The sequence below is a fragment of the Xiphophorus hellerii genome, chromosome 10 (genome assembly GCF_003331165.1).
Source record: "Xiphophorus hellerii strain 12219 chromosome 10, Xiphophorus_hellerii-4.1, whole genome shotgun sequence".
NCBI classification, from domain to species: Eukaryota; Metazoa; Chordata; class Actinopteri; order Cyprinodontiformes; family Poeciliidae; genus Xiphophorus; species Xiphophorus hellerii.
This window is the reverse complement of record NC_045681.1, coordinates 16,288,699-16,306,221: the sequence shown is the minus strand read 5'-3', so window position 1 is coordinate 16,306,221 and position 17,523 is coordinate 16,288,699. Positions and strand designations below refer to the sequence as shown.

The window sequence follows — 17,523 nt, the reverse complement described above, 5'->3', positions numbered from 1 at the left end:
CAGAATGATAGATGAGACTGAACAAGAAAATAAAATGTTGCATATATATGTAAATATTGTTCTTTTACCCTTTTTTTTTTTACCCTACATTTGATCTATTTAAACTTTATGTCTATGTACTGTGAGCCCTTGTACACATATGTTAAATGTCTCCTTTGTGCACTCAATCTTGACCAGTGTAGCTCTTGTGTGATTTTCATGGACATCAATTTGTCACATTATTATTTATTTTATTGTGTGGAAGTTTGGGGCGAACAAAAAAAGACAATGTGGACTCATCTTTTATTCTTTATGCTTTCTAACAATGTGTCTTATAGAGAACACACAAATTTAGATTTTCTTATATTTTCCCCTCATTTATTTACAACATACAATTAACTGATCTTGTGAAATACCTAATGAGATTTTCCTTGCACTACTTTGTTAATCAACCTCAATAACACACATTAACATTTAAGGTTGCAACATGACAAAATAAGAGACGGGTTATGAATAATATTGAAAGACACTCTTAGTTCCGCGTGTTTGAGAAATACAATTTCAGGGGTAGGAACGTTTAGTCGTGTGCTTTGTTGAGAAGAAAGGGGGAACAAAATAATGGTAGTACTGACGAAGCTAGTGCTTTCGTAGGAGGCGGTTTGGATGTTTTTACAGAATTGCTTCTATTGAGCGGTATAAGAAGTTTAAGATAAAACTAATGGCATGGCAGGGAGGTCCCTGGTCACAAGCTGATTAACAGAGGACTGTGAAGGCTAAATAAATCCGAAAGAACCCATAATCTTCATTTGATGGATTGAACGGAGAGAATAAGCCAGAAAGCGCAGGTAAGTACGGTGTGACCTTCTTTCCTGAAGAATGCACACAGATGCAGATTATCATAGCTGCCTGATGGAAATAGATGGAGCTGAGTGGTTTTTCCAATGGTTGGGACTTTTCTATTTGTGAATTTAGAGGAACAAGAAAAGCATATAAGGTGTGTAAAAAGCGATGCCTGATCAAAATTACGTCTAAAATTAATTTGCCGTTGGCGGTATGGTCCTCTTTCTACTTAAGATACATTTTTACTAAAACTTTAATTAAAAAGTTTAGTTCAATGTAAATCAGTTGATCTTGTAAGTAAAACGTAACATGAAAGTAGCTAAACTCTCGCTTGGACGAGCTGTACGCTGGTCCAGTACGTCAAAGCGTCGGCCATATTGGGAGTGGAAAGAACCAACATGAACTTAAATTGTGTTTTTACAGTTCCAGGCATCCTTCCTAAAGCAGCTGAAGTGGATCCATGCTGGATGTTCTAAAGTCTAAATTTCTGAAATATATTTTATAAGCAACAGAAGAAGAATCCCAAGTGGAGCAAGGATGTCTGAAATGATGAAGGTTGAAGCAAATGAAACTGGAGCGTTCAGCTTGGAGCCTCCCATACCTGCAGCATCCGCATCAGAACTGGAGGAGGAAACGCAAGACAACAAAGATCTCAGTGAGTGACAGAATTAACTAGTTTTAATGACGCTGCATATCCTTGCCGACATCACAATATGTTTATTACTCTTTAGCTCAGAATTTTATTAATCCTCATCATTTATCTTTATATATTGCCTGGTCTGATAACTGCAACACAATCTATTAAGCACTTCATAAGCAGACAACAATCTTTTCTATAAATACTTAAGATTTTTTTGACTATTATAACATTACAGCAGTCATTGGCCTCATGAATCTAAGAACCCATGTAACAGCTCCTCATTGAGGAGTCGAGTATACCAGGGTATACTCAGACACACACACCATACTAACCATACAACAATGCTAAAGTAGCTACGCCCATACAAACACAAGAAAAGATCTTGATATATGGAATACTTATCTTTTGAAATTTAGTGATATAATGAATAATGAACATTTTATTATGGTTACTGTATCTACTTTTGCCTTTGCCACTGGACATACCGCATACATTTTCATATATAATGACCTCAGAAATCAGCAGTTTTATCGTCTTGATGTGTGTCTTGCAAATTTCTGCAAGACACACTTGCAGATAATATTTGCTAGTGTGTATTATCTGACATAAGAAAAGTTTAGATCTGTGCTTTAATAAAGACGCTCTATGTCTATGAAATGATGCCCCCCCCACCCACCCCAACACTCTGAGGCCAACACAATCCAATGACTGTTTTGAAAAGGTGTGTAAAAGTTTGTGGGAGGAGACTTACACAATCTGGAATAAGGCTGTTGGCAGTAATATTTCAAATATAGTAAAGTTAAATGTTAAGGTAGTTTGATGTCAGCTAATCTTTTTTCCTCTGCTATTTGTCTGTTTTAGTGTTACATGAAGGCAATCAGCAGCAAATTGTAATCAAAGAAGAGGTTTCCTGGAACACTAATTTGGACCAATGCAGTTCAGAGCCTGCTCAGATAAAAGAGGAAACGGAGGAACTCAGGATCAGTCAGGGGGGACAGCAGCTTAATGAGGAACTGGAGACAAATATGAATGAATTCCCCCTTATGGTGGTTACTGTGAAAAGTGAAGATGAAGAAGAAAAAGCTCAGTTCTCAGAGCTTCTTTTGGTCAAAACTGAAGAGAGCAGAGAACCAGAACTTCCGACCAGAAGGTCAACCGAACAGATAAAACCAGAACGTGATGAAGAGGACTGTGGAGGATCAGAACCCTCAACAGACCCAGATCAACCTGGTCATGTGCAGCCAAAGATGGATGAAAAGGCTTTAGACTCATCCAACTCTACTAAAACTGAAGCCAGTGATGATGAGTATTGGCAGAAATCTTCTGATTCTGAACTTGAAACTGAAGATGGAGACTATAATCCATGTGCACCAGTGTCAGGGGGAAAATATGGTGCAGGAGGGAACTCTGTGAAAATCACCTTCATCTGTTCTGTGTGCAATAAGCAGTTTGATTCAAAGTTCAATCTCAAAACACATTTACGAGTGCATACAGGGGAGAAACCATACGGCTGTGACGACTGTGGGAAACGATTTACCCAGAATGCAAATCTCCTGAGGCACAGGCTCGTGCACACAGGCGAGAAGCCATTTGTCTGTGATATTTGTGGTAAAAAATTTAGTCAGAGTTCAGCACTCAAAACACACATGACTGTCCACACAGGAGAGAAGCGACTTAGCTGCTATGTTTGTGGTAAAAGACTCGCAACAACCTCAAATCTTAGAGCACATCTGAGTGTCCATACCGGAGACAAACCATTCAGCTGTGATGTGTGCGGAAAAAGATTTAACAAAAGAGCAAATCTCCGGGCACATATAACACTACACACAGGAAAGAAACCATTTAGCTGTCATATTTGTGATAAAAAATTTACTCAAAGCTCTATTCTTAGGAGACACATGGATGTCCACACAGGAGAAAGACCATACAACTGTGAAGTGTGTGGTCAAAGATTTACTATGACTGAAAATCTTGAGGAGCATATGAAATCTCACATCAAACCAACTGACTGTGAAGTTTGTGGTAAAATCTTTACTAAATCTGCAAATCTTCTGGCACACATGAGCACCCACACTGGAGAGAAACCGTTTGCTTGCGATATTTGTGGTAAAAGATTTACCCAGAATTCAACTCTGAGGAGGCATATGAATGTCCACACAGGAGAGAAGCTGTTTAGCTGCAGTGTTTGTGGTAAAAGGTTTACCCAGAACTCAACTCTCAGTCGACACATGAGTGTCCACCCGGGGGAAAAGCAGTTTGGCTGTGATGCTTGTGGTCAAAGATTTGGTACAACAGCAGATCTTAGAGCACACATGAGTTCCCACGAAGGAGAAAAACCCTATAGCTGCAATAATTGTGGCAAAAGATTTGTTCGAATCTCAAACATGAAGAAACACACGTGCATCCAATTAGAGAAATCATCACGTTCCTGACCAGCATGTTTAGAGTGCGTTGTTGGGCTTTTATTAGAATGTAGTCATATTTCTCATTCTGAGCCATATGACCTAATAACAAAAAAAAATCACATTATCAATTTATTTCAAGTGAGATGGAGTTCTGCATTGAAATAGATGAACAAAACCGCCCAGGGCTCTTTACCTTTCCTTTTATTAAAACTGACAGTACTCTGGATTTAAATTTTAACCAAGAATGTTTCAATAGGTATACAAAAAATATACTTGGAAACTTTTAATGTCATAAAAATGCTGGACTGTATGCGCTGAATTTGTTGCACAGAGAGCAGTTAGACGTTTAAGATAAAATTTTCTAAGAAAATGTATCTACAGTTGCGATTGGAAATATTTAACCATCTCAACTCAAAGGCCTGTGACTATTAACCAACAAGAAATACGTGTTGGCGCATATAGATTTTACTCATTTGACTTGACCATGTGTTGTATAAGTTGAACACTTGTTTTTGCAGACCGGTCAATAATCAGTTCACTCTACCCAACGGAGTTCACATCCAAACATGTTAGATTAATAACAGGTGGGGATGGGCTAGGAGGTTTCTGCTCACAAACTTCTAATTATTTATCTTAGAGTGATTTTTGCAACACACATTGATGCCTTTCTTTGTGAGGTTTCTATGAACGTCACAACTGAAGTTGATGAAGGATCATTAGATTTTCCTCTATTTTCCAATACAAACACTCTAAGCTTTAGGTTTTCTGTTAAATGTGAAACAGCAAACTTAATTAAATTTACACCCAAATACAATATTGTTTATTTCCTGTGTTATATTGATGAAACACTCAGCTAATAAAAATGCTATCCAAAGAAACAATGACAGATCCTTCAAATCTTTCTGGGTTCTTCTGTATTTGTGATTGCATTTGTGAATTTGTCGGTACCTTGCAGATTTGTGCTACCAAAACGTCGTCTGCAGCATTCTTCTTGATCACAGGAACAATATTTCTTTTAATCCCTTGCTCTTCTTCATGCTTTCGTAATGCTGCCCTAAAACTCCATAAATTCAACAATTCTATAAATATTTTTCTTGAACATTTCTAGCAAGAAAGCATCAGAACCATTGCTGTGGTGCACCTTATCTTTGAACTGACTTACTGTTGAGCCTGGATCCGTTGAACTTGTGTCATTGTAGACTCCAGTGGAGTTAAATTAAATGTACATCTTGACTGAATTACTCCTGACCTTTAGTGTGTATTTAATCTATGGATTACCAAGCAGTTTCTTCACATTCAGATCAGTAGGACTCCCATGTTTTTTTCTGTGGGTTTTTAATTTTCCCTTTGTCTTTCCTCTTGGAAAGAGGAAAAGGAGCTAAATAAAAGGTCAGTTTCAATTTCAGCCTGACTTAACTTCAGACACTGGAAAAAAAATGTATCTGTCTTTTTATTCGGTGTATATATGGTTTTGACTGCATACACAAACATTTGTTTGACTCAACATTATAGTTAAAGGATGACACTAAAGTGCGAACATTGAGAAGTAAAGCAAATAGGTGTTTTCCTACTAAAAGTCCTAGAGACTTTAAATGATGTGGGAGCCTTGTCTGGATCTAGCAGAATAAATAGAAAAACATCAGTGGAAAGGAAGACGTCTAGAAAACCCCTTCAGTTACTGGAATGAATGATGGTTGGACTTTAATAAATTATATATTAGCAGAACATGGAGGTTTTTGTTTGCAAAAAAGGGTATCTGCAAGTGGAAACTATTTTTTTCTCTCTGCCTTATTAGAAAAATGAACTGCACAAGTACACAAAAGCTATGCAATGTAAATGAACTCGTTTTTAATGTTAGACCTAGTGTTTAATGTAAAAAGCCTTTCCGTGGTTTCAAGCTGTTTATGTCATAATTGGAGAAAATAGACATTTTTATAAGCACCTCTGATCGATAAATAAAGGTTTGTTCCTTTCTGAGACTGGTTGCAACCCACCCTGTGTACCCTTCATCCCTCAACGTCCACATCGGCTACCAGCGAGCAAGAGACTTCCGCTCTAACTCCAAATACACCCAGGATACATTTGACCACATCCCTGTACCTGGAACCCCACAGCACCCAGGGAGTGGGTCTAAAGAGCACCAGAAGATCTGAGGTACAGACTCGCTGCAGTGGACTACTGGACATCCTACTGTGATGCTAACTTGTTTCCTGCAAGAAACTACAGAATTGACTCTGACAGATGACTTTGAAAATAAAATTTGATATCGCCTCTGTATTTCTCTTGCTCTGTTCTGTGAAATTTAAGCACAGATATAAAGACTTGAATTGATGAAGTTCTTGGTTGCGACCAACTTTTTTTTTGTTTGTGTGTGCATGGCATCTCATTAAACTCAAAGAACTAGGAGTTGAGTTAAACATAGTCGTAGAGACCTGAGATGAGGTTTCTAAATGGTCAGGCTACAAGAAAATTGTGGCCTGATTTCAGCCATTGTTATAAGTAAAGTAAAATTCCAGCTGAAATTTTAGTTTGTACCCATTTCCTGTCTGTGCAGAACACCCAGAGAAACTGCAAGGTGCAGGTTGGTTCAAAGCCAACCTGAAGCTTAGGAATATGGTACAAGGCATAAATTTGGGAAATTGGAGCACAAACTGTGTAAGTACTGTATGTATATTTGTGTGTGTGTGTATAGTGGCTTTTATATGTATAGGTAGGATTGATTGATTTATTTTTTGTAGAATAGATCACTAACCACACTCCATACCAGTAAGTGGCGGTAATGCTACTAAAAGTTTGTTGCCAACCGCCAGTAAATCCAACAAGGACAAAAGGGAAAGGGCGGAAGTGAAAGTATTGGGAGCGGGTCACGGGCCAGCCCTGTTTCCTATTAAAGCCAGAACATTAAGCACGTGAGAGGACCAAGATGGAAACCTCCGGACCAGTTGAACAATGGAGCTTCGTTGATTCCGTGAAGGAAGAAAGTGAAGGTACATGACTTCATTTGACCACTATGACATAATTATGAGCATTAGAATCGATCGAAGCACGAGGTAAACAGGAAAGAGCTGTTGGGGGTAATACGGCGGCAAATATGTATACTGAGTTACAACTATACACACAAACGCCTAAAGGTCGCCAAGAGTCTTGAAAAGTTTTTAAAATGAACTGGACATTGTGAATCCACAAAAAGGGGAACTGAAGTCACCTGAACGCGGCATTGAGAAAGTAGGGCTTTCTGGCGTTACGCTGAGACTTGCGCTCCCTGTCGCAGGAACGCGCGTCGCTCTGTATGTATGACCGACATTGATCATGTTTCTCATCCACGACGGCCCTTATAATGCGGGTTTTCTTTTACAGGTTAATTTAAATTAATACGGTTTTGACACCTTTATCGAGACCCGTTTTAGTCGAATGTTTTACAGTCAGTGTCTGATGAATATGTTCTCTGTTCCGTGGTTTGCATTTCTCCGCTTTTTCTATCAACACCATAGTAGTGGAAGCATTGTGTAAAGTTTTTAACTAGTGTTTAAACGACGGTTACAAATAAGAAACAGTCCGAGGTTTATATAATCAAATTGCACAATTTGCCAGTAGATAAGCTCTACTGATAACCTACTGCCTAAAAACTCATAGATAATATATAAATTAAACAATATTGCTGATATGTAGAATACATTGCACGTTACCTAAATATAGAGAGAAAAAACTAATTACAGTTGAGTGTAAGACAATATGCAACCCCCGGTCAAGCTCATAACACTTTCATCCCAAGCTAAGAGTTATTCTTATCCTCATCATAAGCAGTCTTTGGTGTAAAATGTAACCATTAATTAAACGATATTGTAGGCCTTTTGCAAAAAGCAATAACTAAATTATTCGCATGATAAATTAAAACAAGATCAGTAATTTCCATTTGCATGATTTATCATTTTTCTCTTTCTCTCTCTACCAAAAATTGGGTGACAAAAGTCTTCAGTCTGGTGCACTGGTCTCACCCAGACCCTTTTTTCAAAAACGTTTTTGTTTACAGAGACTTAACAATTCATTTATTTGTTGTTTCTGTTGTTTTGCTTATTTATTTTGAATATTTAACATGTTGTCCAGTTCCAGTGTTAAATATTCAATAGAATTTAAAGTTTACTAATGTGGTCTTGCATGATTATGCCATTACCATTATATCACCTGAAAATGGTCTCAAACATCAATATTATGATTGATCACAATAACTACCGGGACAATTTATCGTCAAGCAAAATTTGTCATCCTTACAGGCCTATGTTCATGTGTTTCCTACAGAAGAGCAGCAGCTGGTGGTTAAAGAAGAGGTTCCTGATGTGAGCAGTTCCAGTTTGGACCAGCAGAACCTCACATGTTCCCAGGTGAAGAAGGAAGAGGAGGAACAGTGGATCAGTCATTCTGAGAAAAATGAAGTTGACGAGAAACCTCAGTTGGCAGAAGTTCATCACATCAAAAGTGAAGACAGCAGACAGACAGAAACTCTGACTAGCAGCTCAGCTGAACAGATGAAAACAGAATCTAATGGAGAGATAAGTGGAGGAACAGAACCTAACAGAGAACCGAATCCAAATCCTAATTTACACGCAAATATTGAAGAAAGGCATTCAGCATCTTCTGAGACTGAAGTCAGTGATGAGAAGGAAGAGAAAAATCTATCAGGTTCTGGATCTGAAATTGAAGACAGTGATGAGAGTGAAGATGACAATATATCAGGTTCTGGATCTGAAAGTGAAGATTGGAGGGAACCCAGAACACGTCAGTCTGGTGTAAACAGCAAAGTGGGACGTAAAGCTGCCAAGAAAACCTTCAGCTGCCCTGACTGTGGTAAACAGTTTGTGAGGAAGCAGATGTTCCAGAAACATATGGCAGGTCATTCAGGAGAAAAGTCTTCCAGCTGTTCGGTTGAGAAGAATCACTCTAGAGGGAAGCAAAACAGTGATGCACAGATGGAAAGGAAATCCTTTTCTTGTGACGATTGTGGTAAAATCTTTCAGAACCAAGCTGCTCTTAAATGTCATATGAGAATCCATCGTAGTAAAAAATTAGTTGTTTGTAAAGAGTGTGGTAAAAGCTTCCACCGTCAGTTTCAACTTAAAAATCACCTGACACTCCACACAGGAGAAAGACCTTTTGCCTGTGATAAATGTGGCAAAACATTTAGACTAAGACATACCCTTAAAATTCACATGATATGCCACACTGAAGAAAAACCCTTTGCCTGTGATAAATGTGGTAAAAGGTTTAAATGGAAGCATAGTTTCAATAGTCACATGACAAGCCACTTGAGAGAGAAACCATTTCAGTGTGAGCTATGTGATAAAATGTTTACAACAAATGGAGGTCTGAAGACCCACATGACCATCCATAAGGGAGAAAAACCGTTTGCATGTATTGAATGTGGCAGATGCTTCAGACTTAAGGGTGATCTAAAAGGCCACATGGCAACCCACTTGGATGTAAAACCATTTGGCTGTGGATACTGTGGTGTCAGATTTACTCATAAAGGAAGTCTGCTCCTGCATGTTAGACACCACACTGGTGAGAACCTGCTGTCGTGTGATAAATGTGATAAAAAGTTTGCTCGAAAGTGTGTCCTTCTGAAACATATGCGATTTCATGCAAAAGAGGAGAATGTGGCGTCTGGAAAGGGGAACTTTGCTTGTGAAGAATGTGGAAGACGGTTTGTCCAGAAGTCGCATGTGAAAAGACACATGGTCAGACACACAGGACAGAAACGATTTGGATGCAATCTTTGTTTGAATTTGTTTACGCGAGCGGAATCCCTGAAGATGCACAATCTGAAAATTCACAGTAAATAGAGATTGTACACAGAGAATTTGCTTGGAAAGCTTTACTGCAAGAACACCACAGCAGTTTGCATTGTTTTGTTTCCATTTTATCTGGATTCATTTTGAATTGAAGATTATTTTGCTTCTTAGTAAGTAGAGCATTATGTACAGAAAACTTTTAAATTGACTGGATTTATTTCTTTGAGTGTTCCTACCTTGCTGAATTAAGGTGATATCAAACCATAATCCCACTTATTGTCTAAAACATGCTTCTATTAATCATTTCTGTCCAACCAGTACATACCTTCTCTTCATATTAGATCATCAGTACGGCTTGTACTGATCGTTCTTTTCAGAGGAATCATGAGCGGTTCTGATTGGGTAATTGTTTTTCAACAATCATTAAAACTCAAGTTCTAAAGACTCATTCAATAACATGTCTGTTTTTCATTGTCATTTTCTTTTAACTGTGTAACTCTCTTGAAAAGCAAAGGATAATTAAAAGATAATAATTTGCAGAACGAGTCTCTGATTTTCCTTTTAGAAGTCGATCTTTAAAGTTAATAGAATAGAAAGAAACCTCTAGAACCAACAGTAAAGTAAGACTTTGATACAATCGATGGGGTTGTGCTTATATATTGAACAGTGAACTAAATAAGAGAAGCTGCCTGCAGATGGCTGATGACTACAGCCCCTTCTCCATGGCCATGACTTTTTTGTAGATAGTTTCTGCTGCATGAAACTGGAAGCAGAAGGAATTGCATGCAAATGCAGCTTGCAATGTTTTGCACAGGTTTGAAGATGGCCACCCTTGTGATGTGGACACGTAAGCATATTTCAATTGCAGTGCACTACTATGAAGCATCTGCAAAGGAACAGGTAAAGCGCTGGAGAGGGTTTTATTTCTCATTTTTCTCGCCTTGACTTGTCGGAGTATGCAGCAAGACGCTTCCAGCTAAATGAGGGACACTGGAAGATAAAGGGCACGTTTTAATGCGCATTTGCTCATGTGACGACTATAAGTAGGACAATCAGATACTCAGACGGTGACAGAGTCCAGTCTGTTCTGTTAATGAAAGGAGACATTCAATATGAAATCGGTTGAATATTTCACAATTAAAATGTGCATCATGTTAACATATAGCAATAAATGACTGGTAAAACTATTGTGGAAAATAATTACTTATGTAATAAGATCACTTTGCTTCGTAGTTTGGGGCATGTGCATTAGCGGAAAATATTGGAGCAGATCTCATTTGTCCTGTGACTTAAAGTGATTTCAGCAGCTCACTCTGCTGCTGCGTATTTCTACCCAAAACATGCAGGGAATTTAAGTTTATATTTTATTATGTATTCTTCCGATTTTTGAATAAGTGCAGAAAGTGATCAATTTATTGTTTCAGTAATAACATTTATGGTACTGGTTTCTCCTGTACAGGAGACATTTTGTCAGTCTTGTTAGCTGTGCAGTGGGTGGAAGACATAAAATCATTAAAAACAATTTGTTTGGATTCAAGTATTGAGTTTGAAACACAATCATTTGTATTGGCATGATATTTTTATTAGAAATACTTCATATATTACTTGGATTACAAAATATCAGGTTTAATGATAACATTTGTGTAGGTGTTGGCGGATAACACGGCAAAAAAGGAAATACAAACAATTCACCACCTTTATAGTAAAAACGAGGAAATCCCAGGGAGAGAGTGTCATTAAACAAAACCGTATGAAAGAATGTCAAAAAAAGGTGGCAGGGAGAAAGAAAAGGAAGATGGTTTTATAGGATCCAAAGAATAGATGAAAAAAACGGAGAAGAAATAGAAAGAAGAGAAATTTCATAACAAGAGAAAGACCTGGACATGCAGGACTTCTACACTTCTTAAATTACAAAAGCATAGTCTGAAAAAAATAAGTAAAATTTCAGCTACACTCAAATTTAACTGTAAACAAATACAACTCATTAGTTTTGGAAATATATATATTTTTTATGTAGAATTATACCATAGTGAATCACACTTCATACCACTAGGTGGCGATAATACACATCTTCGGTTTTCTTGCCAACCGCCGGAAAAAAGAAAGAAAGAAAAAAAAAAAAAAAAAGCAGAAGAGCACTTTGAATGTACCGGATGTCGATGTCGTATGTGTGAGCCTTTCGAGTCTAATACAATTTTCCATTACAGCAAAAAAAGATTAGAGGCGTGAGAGGACAAAGATTATGATGGAAAGCTGCAGGTCTGGAAAACAACGTAGCTACGTTGACTCTGTGAAGGAAGAGAGAGAAGGTAAATCACTAAATCTGATCATTATGAAACATTTTTGATCATTACAATCGATGGGAGCGCGAAGTAAACAGGAAGTAGCTGTTTATTGGGCTGCTCTTGCGCCAAAAATGTGTACTGAGACCTACAACGGTAGACATAAACAGCCAGATATGTCGCAAGGGCTCCGTTTCAGGAAGCGGAATTAGTGAACACTTCAAGAAACTTCAGGGGTGATGCTGCGTTCCAGTTGTACTCGGAACTGGGAAAGTCTGACTTCCCAGTCGCCCTCCGAGGTGGGATTTTGCACTGAGAAACTGGGAGCGACTCCCCACTACTCCCGAGTTACTATTTGTAAGGTGGATTTCTCGTTTCAACATGGCCGGGGTCCTCGCATCAACAACAGCAAGCTGTGGCGGAAACATGCTTATTTGACAAGACACGCGTGTAGAAGTGCGTCTAAAATCAGTGTTACATGAACCGCCTGCAGCTGTAAGCGGAACAAATTTAAAATAGTGTTTGTAGCAGCTATTGCAAACAGACGTTTATGGGCGTCGCCATGTTGAAATTCCGACTTCTTAACAAGATTGCGGTTACCTCGCGTCTGACGTAAAAGCCAGCTCCGAGGTCCCTCTTCCCAGGTAACTGGAATGCAGCATAAATTTGGACATACCGTGGGTGCTTGGCTTCAAGCTGCCTTTAGCAGTGTGATGATTTTTACAGGCACAGTTTGAACATCATGTACATTTACCTATTAAAAAACATCAGGCTACTGAAACATTAAATTGGGAGGTTATTTGTTGGAGGGGTTAATATTAATTACTTAACCAATTAGGGTTTTTTTTTGCCAATTTTTGATAGGATCAATCCTCTATTCCCTAAATTATCTTCTAAAAACTAGCTAATGTAATTCTAAACAATTATTCAGGAAAGAGATTAAGCAGAGAAGGGGAAAAAAGAGACTGAGGCAAGAGACGAGAATGAGGCGCCATTAGGATTAATGATGCAACCCACTGATAATGAAAAAGGCAAGAAAATGGAGAAATGGAATTAGCTTAAATTATCTCTGATGCTGGCTCAGCAAAGACAGATGTCATGTGAGTAATTTAACCACTTTTTTTCTTCCTTTTTCAACAAATGTGTTACAATGGAGGGAGATGCAACTGAGAAGGACGAGAACAGCAAAAGATTAGCCCATGGAACCAAAAAAACACAAGAGCCAGAGATGGAGCTGTAGAAAAGAAGATTAAAAGGAACAGATCTATAGTTAATCTCAATTTCTTCCTGAATAGCTTTCCATGCCTACAAATATGTTTTTCCTGTTAGCCCTGGGTTATCAGGTGGAAGAAATGAAGCAGAGGAAACCAAATGGGTAAAGAGACAAGAGAGAGCAGCTAAAATGACAACTAGGAAGGTAGAGAGAGACAAAAAGTTAGAGCTGCACAATTTAAGACCTGAGGTCAAGAGCACAGATTCCAATCTGAATTTCCATCAAAATTGGAAAAAGTACTTTCAAGCTCTGAACACATTACTTCTAATACCCCACAATGCACAGATCTTGGAGTGACATGTAACCAATATGTTTGTGTGTTTCCTGCAGAAGAGCAGCAGCCGTTGGTGATTAAAGAAGAAGTTCCTGATCTGAGCAGTTCCAGTTTGGACCAGCAGAACCTCATACCCCCTTTACTGGTTTTAAACAAACTTCAGTCTGGGAGAAAAGGTTGTTTGTCATATGCTGTGTGTGTCTGTGTGGACACAGTAAAGTTGTTCTGGTTTTAAATTACAAGTTGTTGCAAATATGAGCCAGCTCACTATGTTAAATTGTCCATCTTTCTACTCATTGGTCCAATAGTTTGTGGAGGTTCCAGGTTAGGGAATTGTCAGCATATTTTTATGCTTTTGCATGTTCTATAGGCCCACACAACAATTCTACCATAAAACATAGTTTTTTTTCACAATAAACAGACTGGTTGGAAATCTAACCAAGAGGTCGATGTGTTTGCTGTAGGAAATCAGCAACTGTGGGTGGTTAAAGAAGAGGTTCCTGATCTCAGCATTTCCAGTTTGGACCAGCAGAACTTCACATGTTACCAGGTGAAGAAGGAAGAGGAGGAACAGTGGATCAGTCAGGAGGTAGAGCAGCTTACTGTGAAGAATGAAGACGAAGAGAAACCTCAATTGTCAAAAGTTCATCGCATCAAAAGTGAAGACAGCAGAGAGACAGAAGCTTCGACCAGCAGCTCAGCTGAACAGATGAAAACAGAATCTGATGGAGAGATCAGTGGAGGATCAGAACCCGACAGAGAACCGGATCCAAATCCTAATTTACTGCCAAATATTGAAGACAGGCATTCGGCCTCTTTTGAGATTAAAGTCAGTGATGAAAGTAAAGATGACAATCTAACAGATTCTGGATCTGAAAATGAAGACAGTGATGAAGATTGGAGGGAACCCAGAACACGTCAGTCTGGTGTAAACAGTAAAGTGGGACGTAAAGCTGCCAAGAAAACCTTCAGCTGCACCGACCACTTTAAACAGTTTGTGAGGAAGCAGATGTTCCAGAAACATATGGCAGGTCATTCAGGAGAAAAGTCTTCCAGCTGTTCGGTTGAGAAGAAACGCTCTAGAGGGAAGAAAAAGGTTGAATCACAGACGGGACTCGAACCAGGAAGGAAATCATTTTCTTGTGATGATTGTGGTAAAACATTTCAGAAACTAGGCGCTCTTAAATGCCATGTGAGAATCTATCGCTGTGAAAAATCAATTGTTTGTGAAGATTGTGGTAAAATCTTTCACAGTCGATGTCATTTGAAAACTCACCATAGACCCCACACAGGTGAAAGACCCTTTGTCTGTGATAAATGTGGTAAAAGGTTTAGCCGGAAGCCGGGCCTTCAAGTTCACATGACTTGTCACACAGGAGAGAAACCATTTCAGTGTGAGGTATGTGATAAGAAGTTTACCTCAAATGGATCTCTGACGGCACACATGACAATCCATAAAGGGGAAAAACCATTTAGGTGCAGCGATTGTGGCAGATGCTTCAGACTTAAGGATGTTCTAAAAAGCCACATGATAACCCACTCAAATGTAAAACCTTTTGTCTGTGGGTATTGTGGTGCCACTTTTACGCGGAAACAAAGTTTGCTCCTGCATGTTAGACTCCACACTGGGGAGAATCAGTTGTCATGTGATCAATGTGATAAAAAGTTTGTCCTTAAGAGTCGCCTTCTAAAACACATGCAGATTCATCAGAAAGAGGAGAAAGTGGTGACCGGGAAGGGAAACTTTGCTTGTGAGGAATGTGGAAGAAGGTTTGTCCAGAAGCGGTATTTAAAAAGTCACATGCTTATGCACACAGGAGAGAAACCGTTTAGTTGCGATCTGTGTTTGAAGTTGTTTACACGGGCGGAAAATCTGAGGAATCACAAACTGAGGATTCACGGTAAACAGAGATTTCATACAGAGAATTCGTTTGGAAAGACTTTCTGTACAAATGCCACGGCAGTTCAAATTATTTTGCTTCCCTTTGATCAGGATTAGCTTGAACATTTTGAGTTTGACATGATGTCTTTGCTTCATCGTAAGTAGATCAGTGTCTGGTATTAGCAAATAATGGGGAAAACGGCCTGTGCCCTGTGATAAAATGATTTTGGCAGCTCACTGTGGGTCTGGATATTTCTGCCCAAGCATATAGTGAATTTTTATTTTATTGTGTTCATTTATATTGTGTATTATTTCTATCTTTAACAAGTGCATAAATAATGAATTTATTGTTTCAGTAAAGTGTATGCAACACAAAATGTAAAAAAATTGCCTTATTTTTTACATTTATTTTATGTCTTTTTGTCTTTTTTTTTATTTTTTTGCTCTAAATAGAGGTCATGGTCAGTAAAGTGTCAGGCCGACGTGATGTAAGGACAGATACCAGAAGAGTTGATATTTTTTGTTGATGGTAACAGTTGAGCATCTTAGGCCTCTGGGCTCATTTATGGAAAAGAAGAACTGAGGTCATACACACAGGAGAAATCACAGTAACAATGATACAAATTCTGTTTCATACACGATCTTCTGTGAAAAGCTGTCAATGAATTTGTCCATAGTGGATCTTGATGTGCTGACTCAAGGCTTACAAATTAGTTATTGAATGGATTTTATGTACAATTCTCCCAAGACTGCAGTTATCTCGATTACCAGTGCATATTTTCAAACCAGATTTTCTTTACAATTAATTGTATGTGAATATGCTTGGATACGGCACTCTGAACAAACAGCTTCTTTAGCAGTGACTTTTTGTGGTTGGCCCTCCCTGTGGATGGTTTCAATGTTTGTTTTTCTGAACATCTGTTCAGTCAGCAGTCCTCCCTGTGATTGTGTAGTTCACTGACCCAGACTGAGAATCCATTTAGATGCCCAGGAAACCTTTGTGGATGGTTATCAAGTTAATTCAGTTATTAGAGTGTAACACAACAAATTTTCAATATAGAAATGTTATTCTACTTTTCGGAGACACCGAGTTTTGTGTTTTCATTATCTGTAAGCCATAAATGTAACAGTTACAAGAAATAAAGGCTTGAAATCTAGATAATAAAAGTTTCTCTCTCTGAAATGACAGTCAAAAAATATTCTACCTCTTCAAGGTATTTCAAGTTTTTTTTAGATGCTGTGCATATACTGTATATATATATGTGTCTCAATTTTTAGTCCAGTCCCCTTAACTCCTGTTATGTTCGTTTCTGAGGTACAGCAATAACGTTCCGGGGTCAGTTTGACCCGTGGAGTGTTTAATCATGCAATTTGTCAGAAACCAAAAACATCCTCCTAAACATTTTTGTAACTGATTATTTACTCCGATACTAACCATTTCAATCAATATTTATGCAATGACGTTTTTTTATTTCTCACAAATAAAGGATTAATGATGACAATTTACTAATTTGGATGATAAATGTAATTTAAATTTTTTATGTCCACTGAAAAAACCTACACACAAAAAACAATAAATATCCTTGAAATTGACTTTTTGTAGATTTTGTTTATATTACATTTTTAATTTCTTTTTCAAGGGGTGGTGTTTATAATGAACTTGAGACACGTATACATTGTTTTGGATCAAATTGACCCGCTGATTAAAATCAAGACAAATGAGTCATGCAGAGAGTATTTATGTTTCCCCCACTTCTGCTGAGTGTCCACTCAGTGTGGGTGGAGAACAGAAAATATATATATTTTTTACTTTAAAACGGGTCAATTTGACACGCAACATAATAGGAAGGTTAAGAAAATCTGAATGTTGTAGGTTCTCAGTAAGTCCATCAGATGGCAGCAGTGAGACACAAGACAGCCTGTGCCCGTGAAGATGCCTGATCAAAATCTTTCTGTGGTTCATAGAAATGGACGACATCTTCCTATGGATCTTCTATGGATGTGTTGTGAATCACAACACAAAACCGGAAAACTACATGCTAATTGCTTTAACATCAAATATGTGTAATTTAATAGAAAAATTATTAATAATTGATTAATCGTGGTTTTAGAAAGGAGAGGCTTTGTTCAACTGTAAATATCATTATTATTCCATGAAGTAT

At 38.1% G+C, this 17,523-nt stretch overlaps 3 protein-coding genes across 5 annotated transcripts; all 3 read left to right on the top strand.

Moving 5' to 3' along the window:
* Window positions 1–601: 601 nt before the first annotated feature.
* Window positions 602–6,199, top strand: LOC116726632 (gastrula zinc finger protein XlCGF57.1-like). Of its 3 annotated transcripts, none has more exons than XM_032573435.1 (3): window positions 602–824; window positions 1,332–1,474; window positions 2,321–6,199. In XM_032573435.1, exons 2-3 carry the CDS (start codon window positions 1,357–1,359, stop codon window positions 3,889–3,891), a joined length of 1,689 nt encoding a protein of 562 aa, XP_032429326.1. In that variant the 5' UTR covers window positions 602–824; window positions 1,332–1,356; the 3' UTR covers window positions 3,892–6,199. The 3 variants fall into 3 exon arrangements, with proteins under 3 accessions (XP_032429326.1, XP_032429325.1, XP_032429324.1); XM_032573434.1 differs by having other exon boundaries at window positions 1,326–1,474; XM_032573433.1 differs by having other exon boundaries at window positions 1,243–1,474.
* A 516-nt stretch (window positions 6,200–6,715) lies between these two features.
* On the top strand, window positions 6,716–10,181 carry LOC116727344 (gastrula zinc finger protein XlCGF57.1-like). Its single transcript, XM_032574728.1, has 3 exons — window positions 6,716–6,851; window positions 8,161–8,574; window positions 8,617–10,181. The coding sequence occupies exons 1-3, from the start codon at window positions 6,788–6,790 to the stop codon at window positions 9,699–9,701; spliced, it is 1,563 nt and encodes a 520-aa protein (XP_032430619.1). The 5' UTR covers window positions 6,716–6,787; the 3' UTR covers window positions 9,702–10,181.
* A 1,917-nt stretch (window positions 10,182–12,098) lies between these two features.
* On the top strand, window positions 12,099–16,518 carry LOC116727333 (gastrula zinc finger protein XlCGF57.1-like; the record flags this gene model as incomplete). The annotated part of the gene is made up of 3 exons (XM_032574707.1): window positions 12,099–12,231; window positions 13,536–13,655; window positions 13,944–16,518. Coding segments are annotated over 3 exons (1,788 nt in total), but the record flags the coding sequence as incomplete, so codon positions are not given.
* Window positions 16,519–17,523: the final 1,005 nt, after the last annotated feature.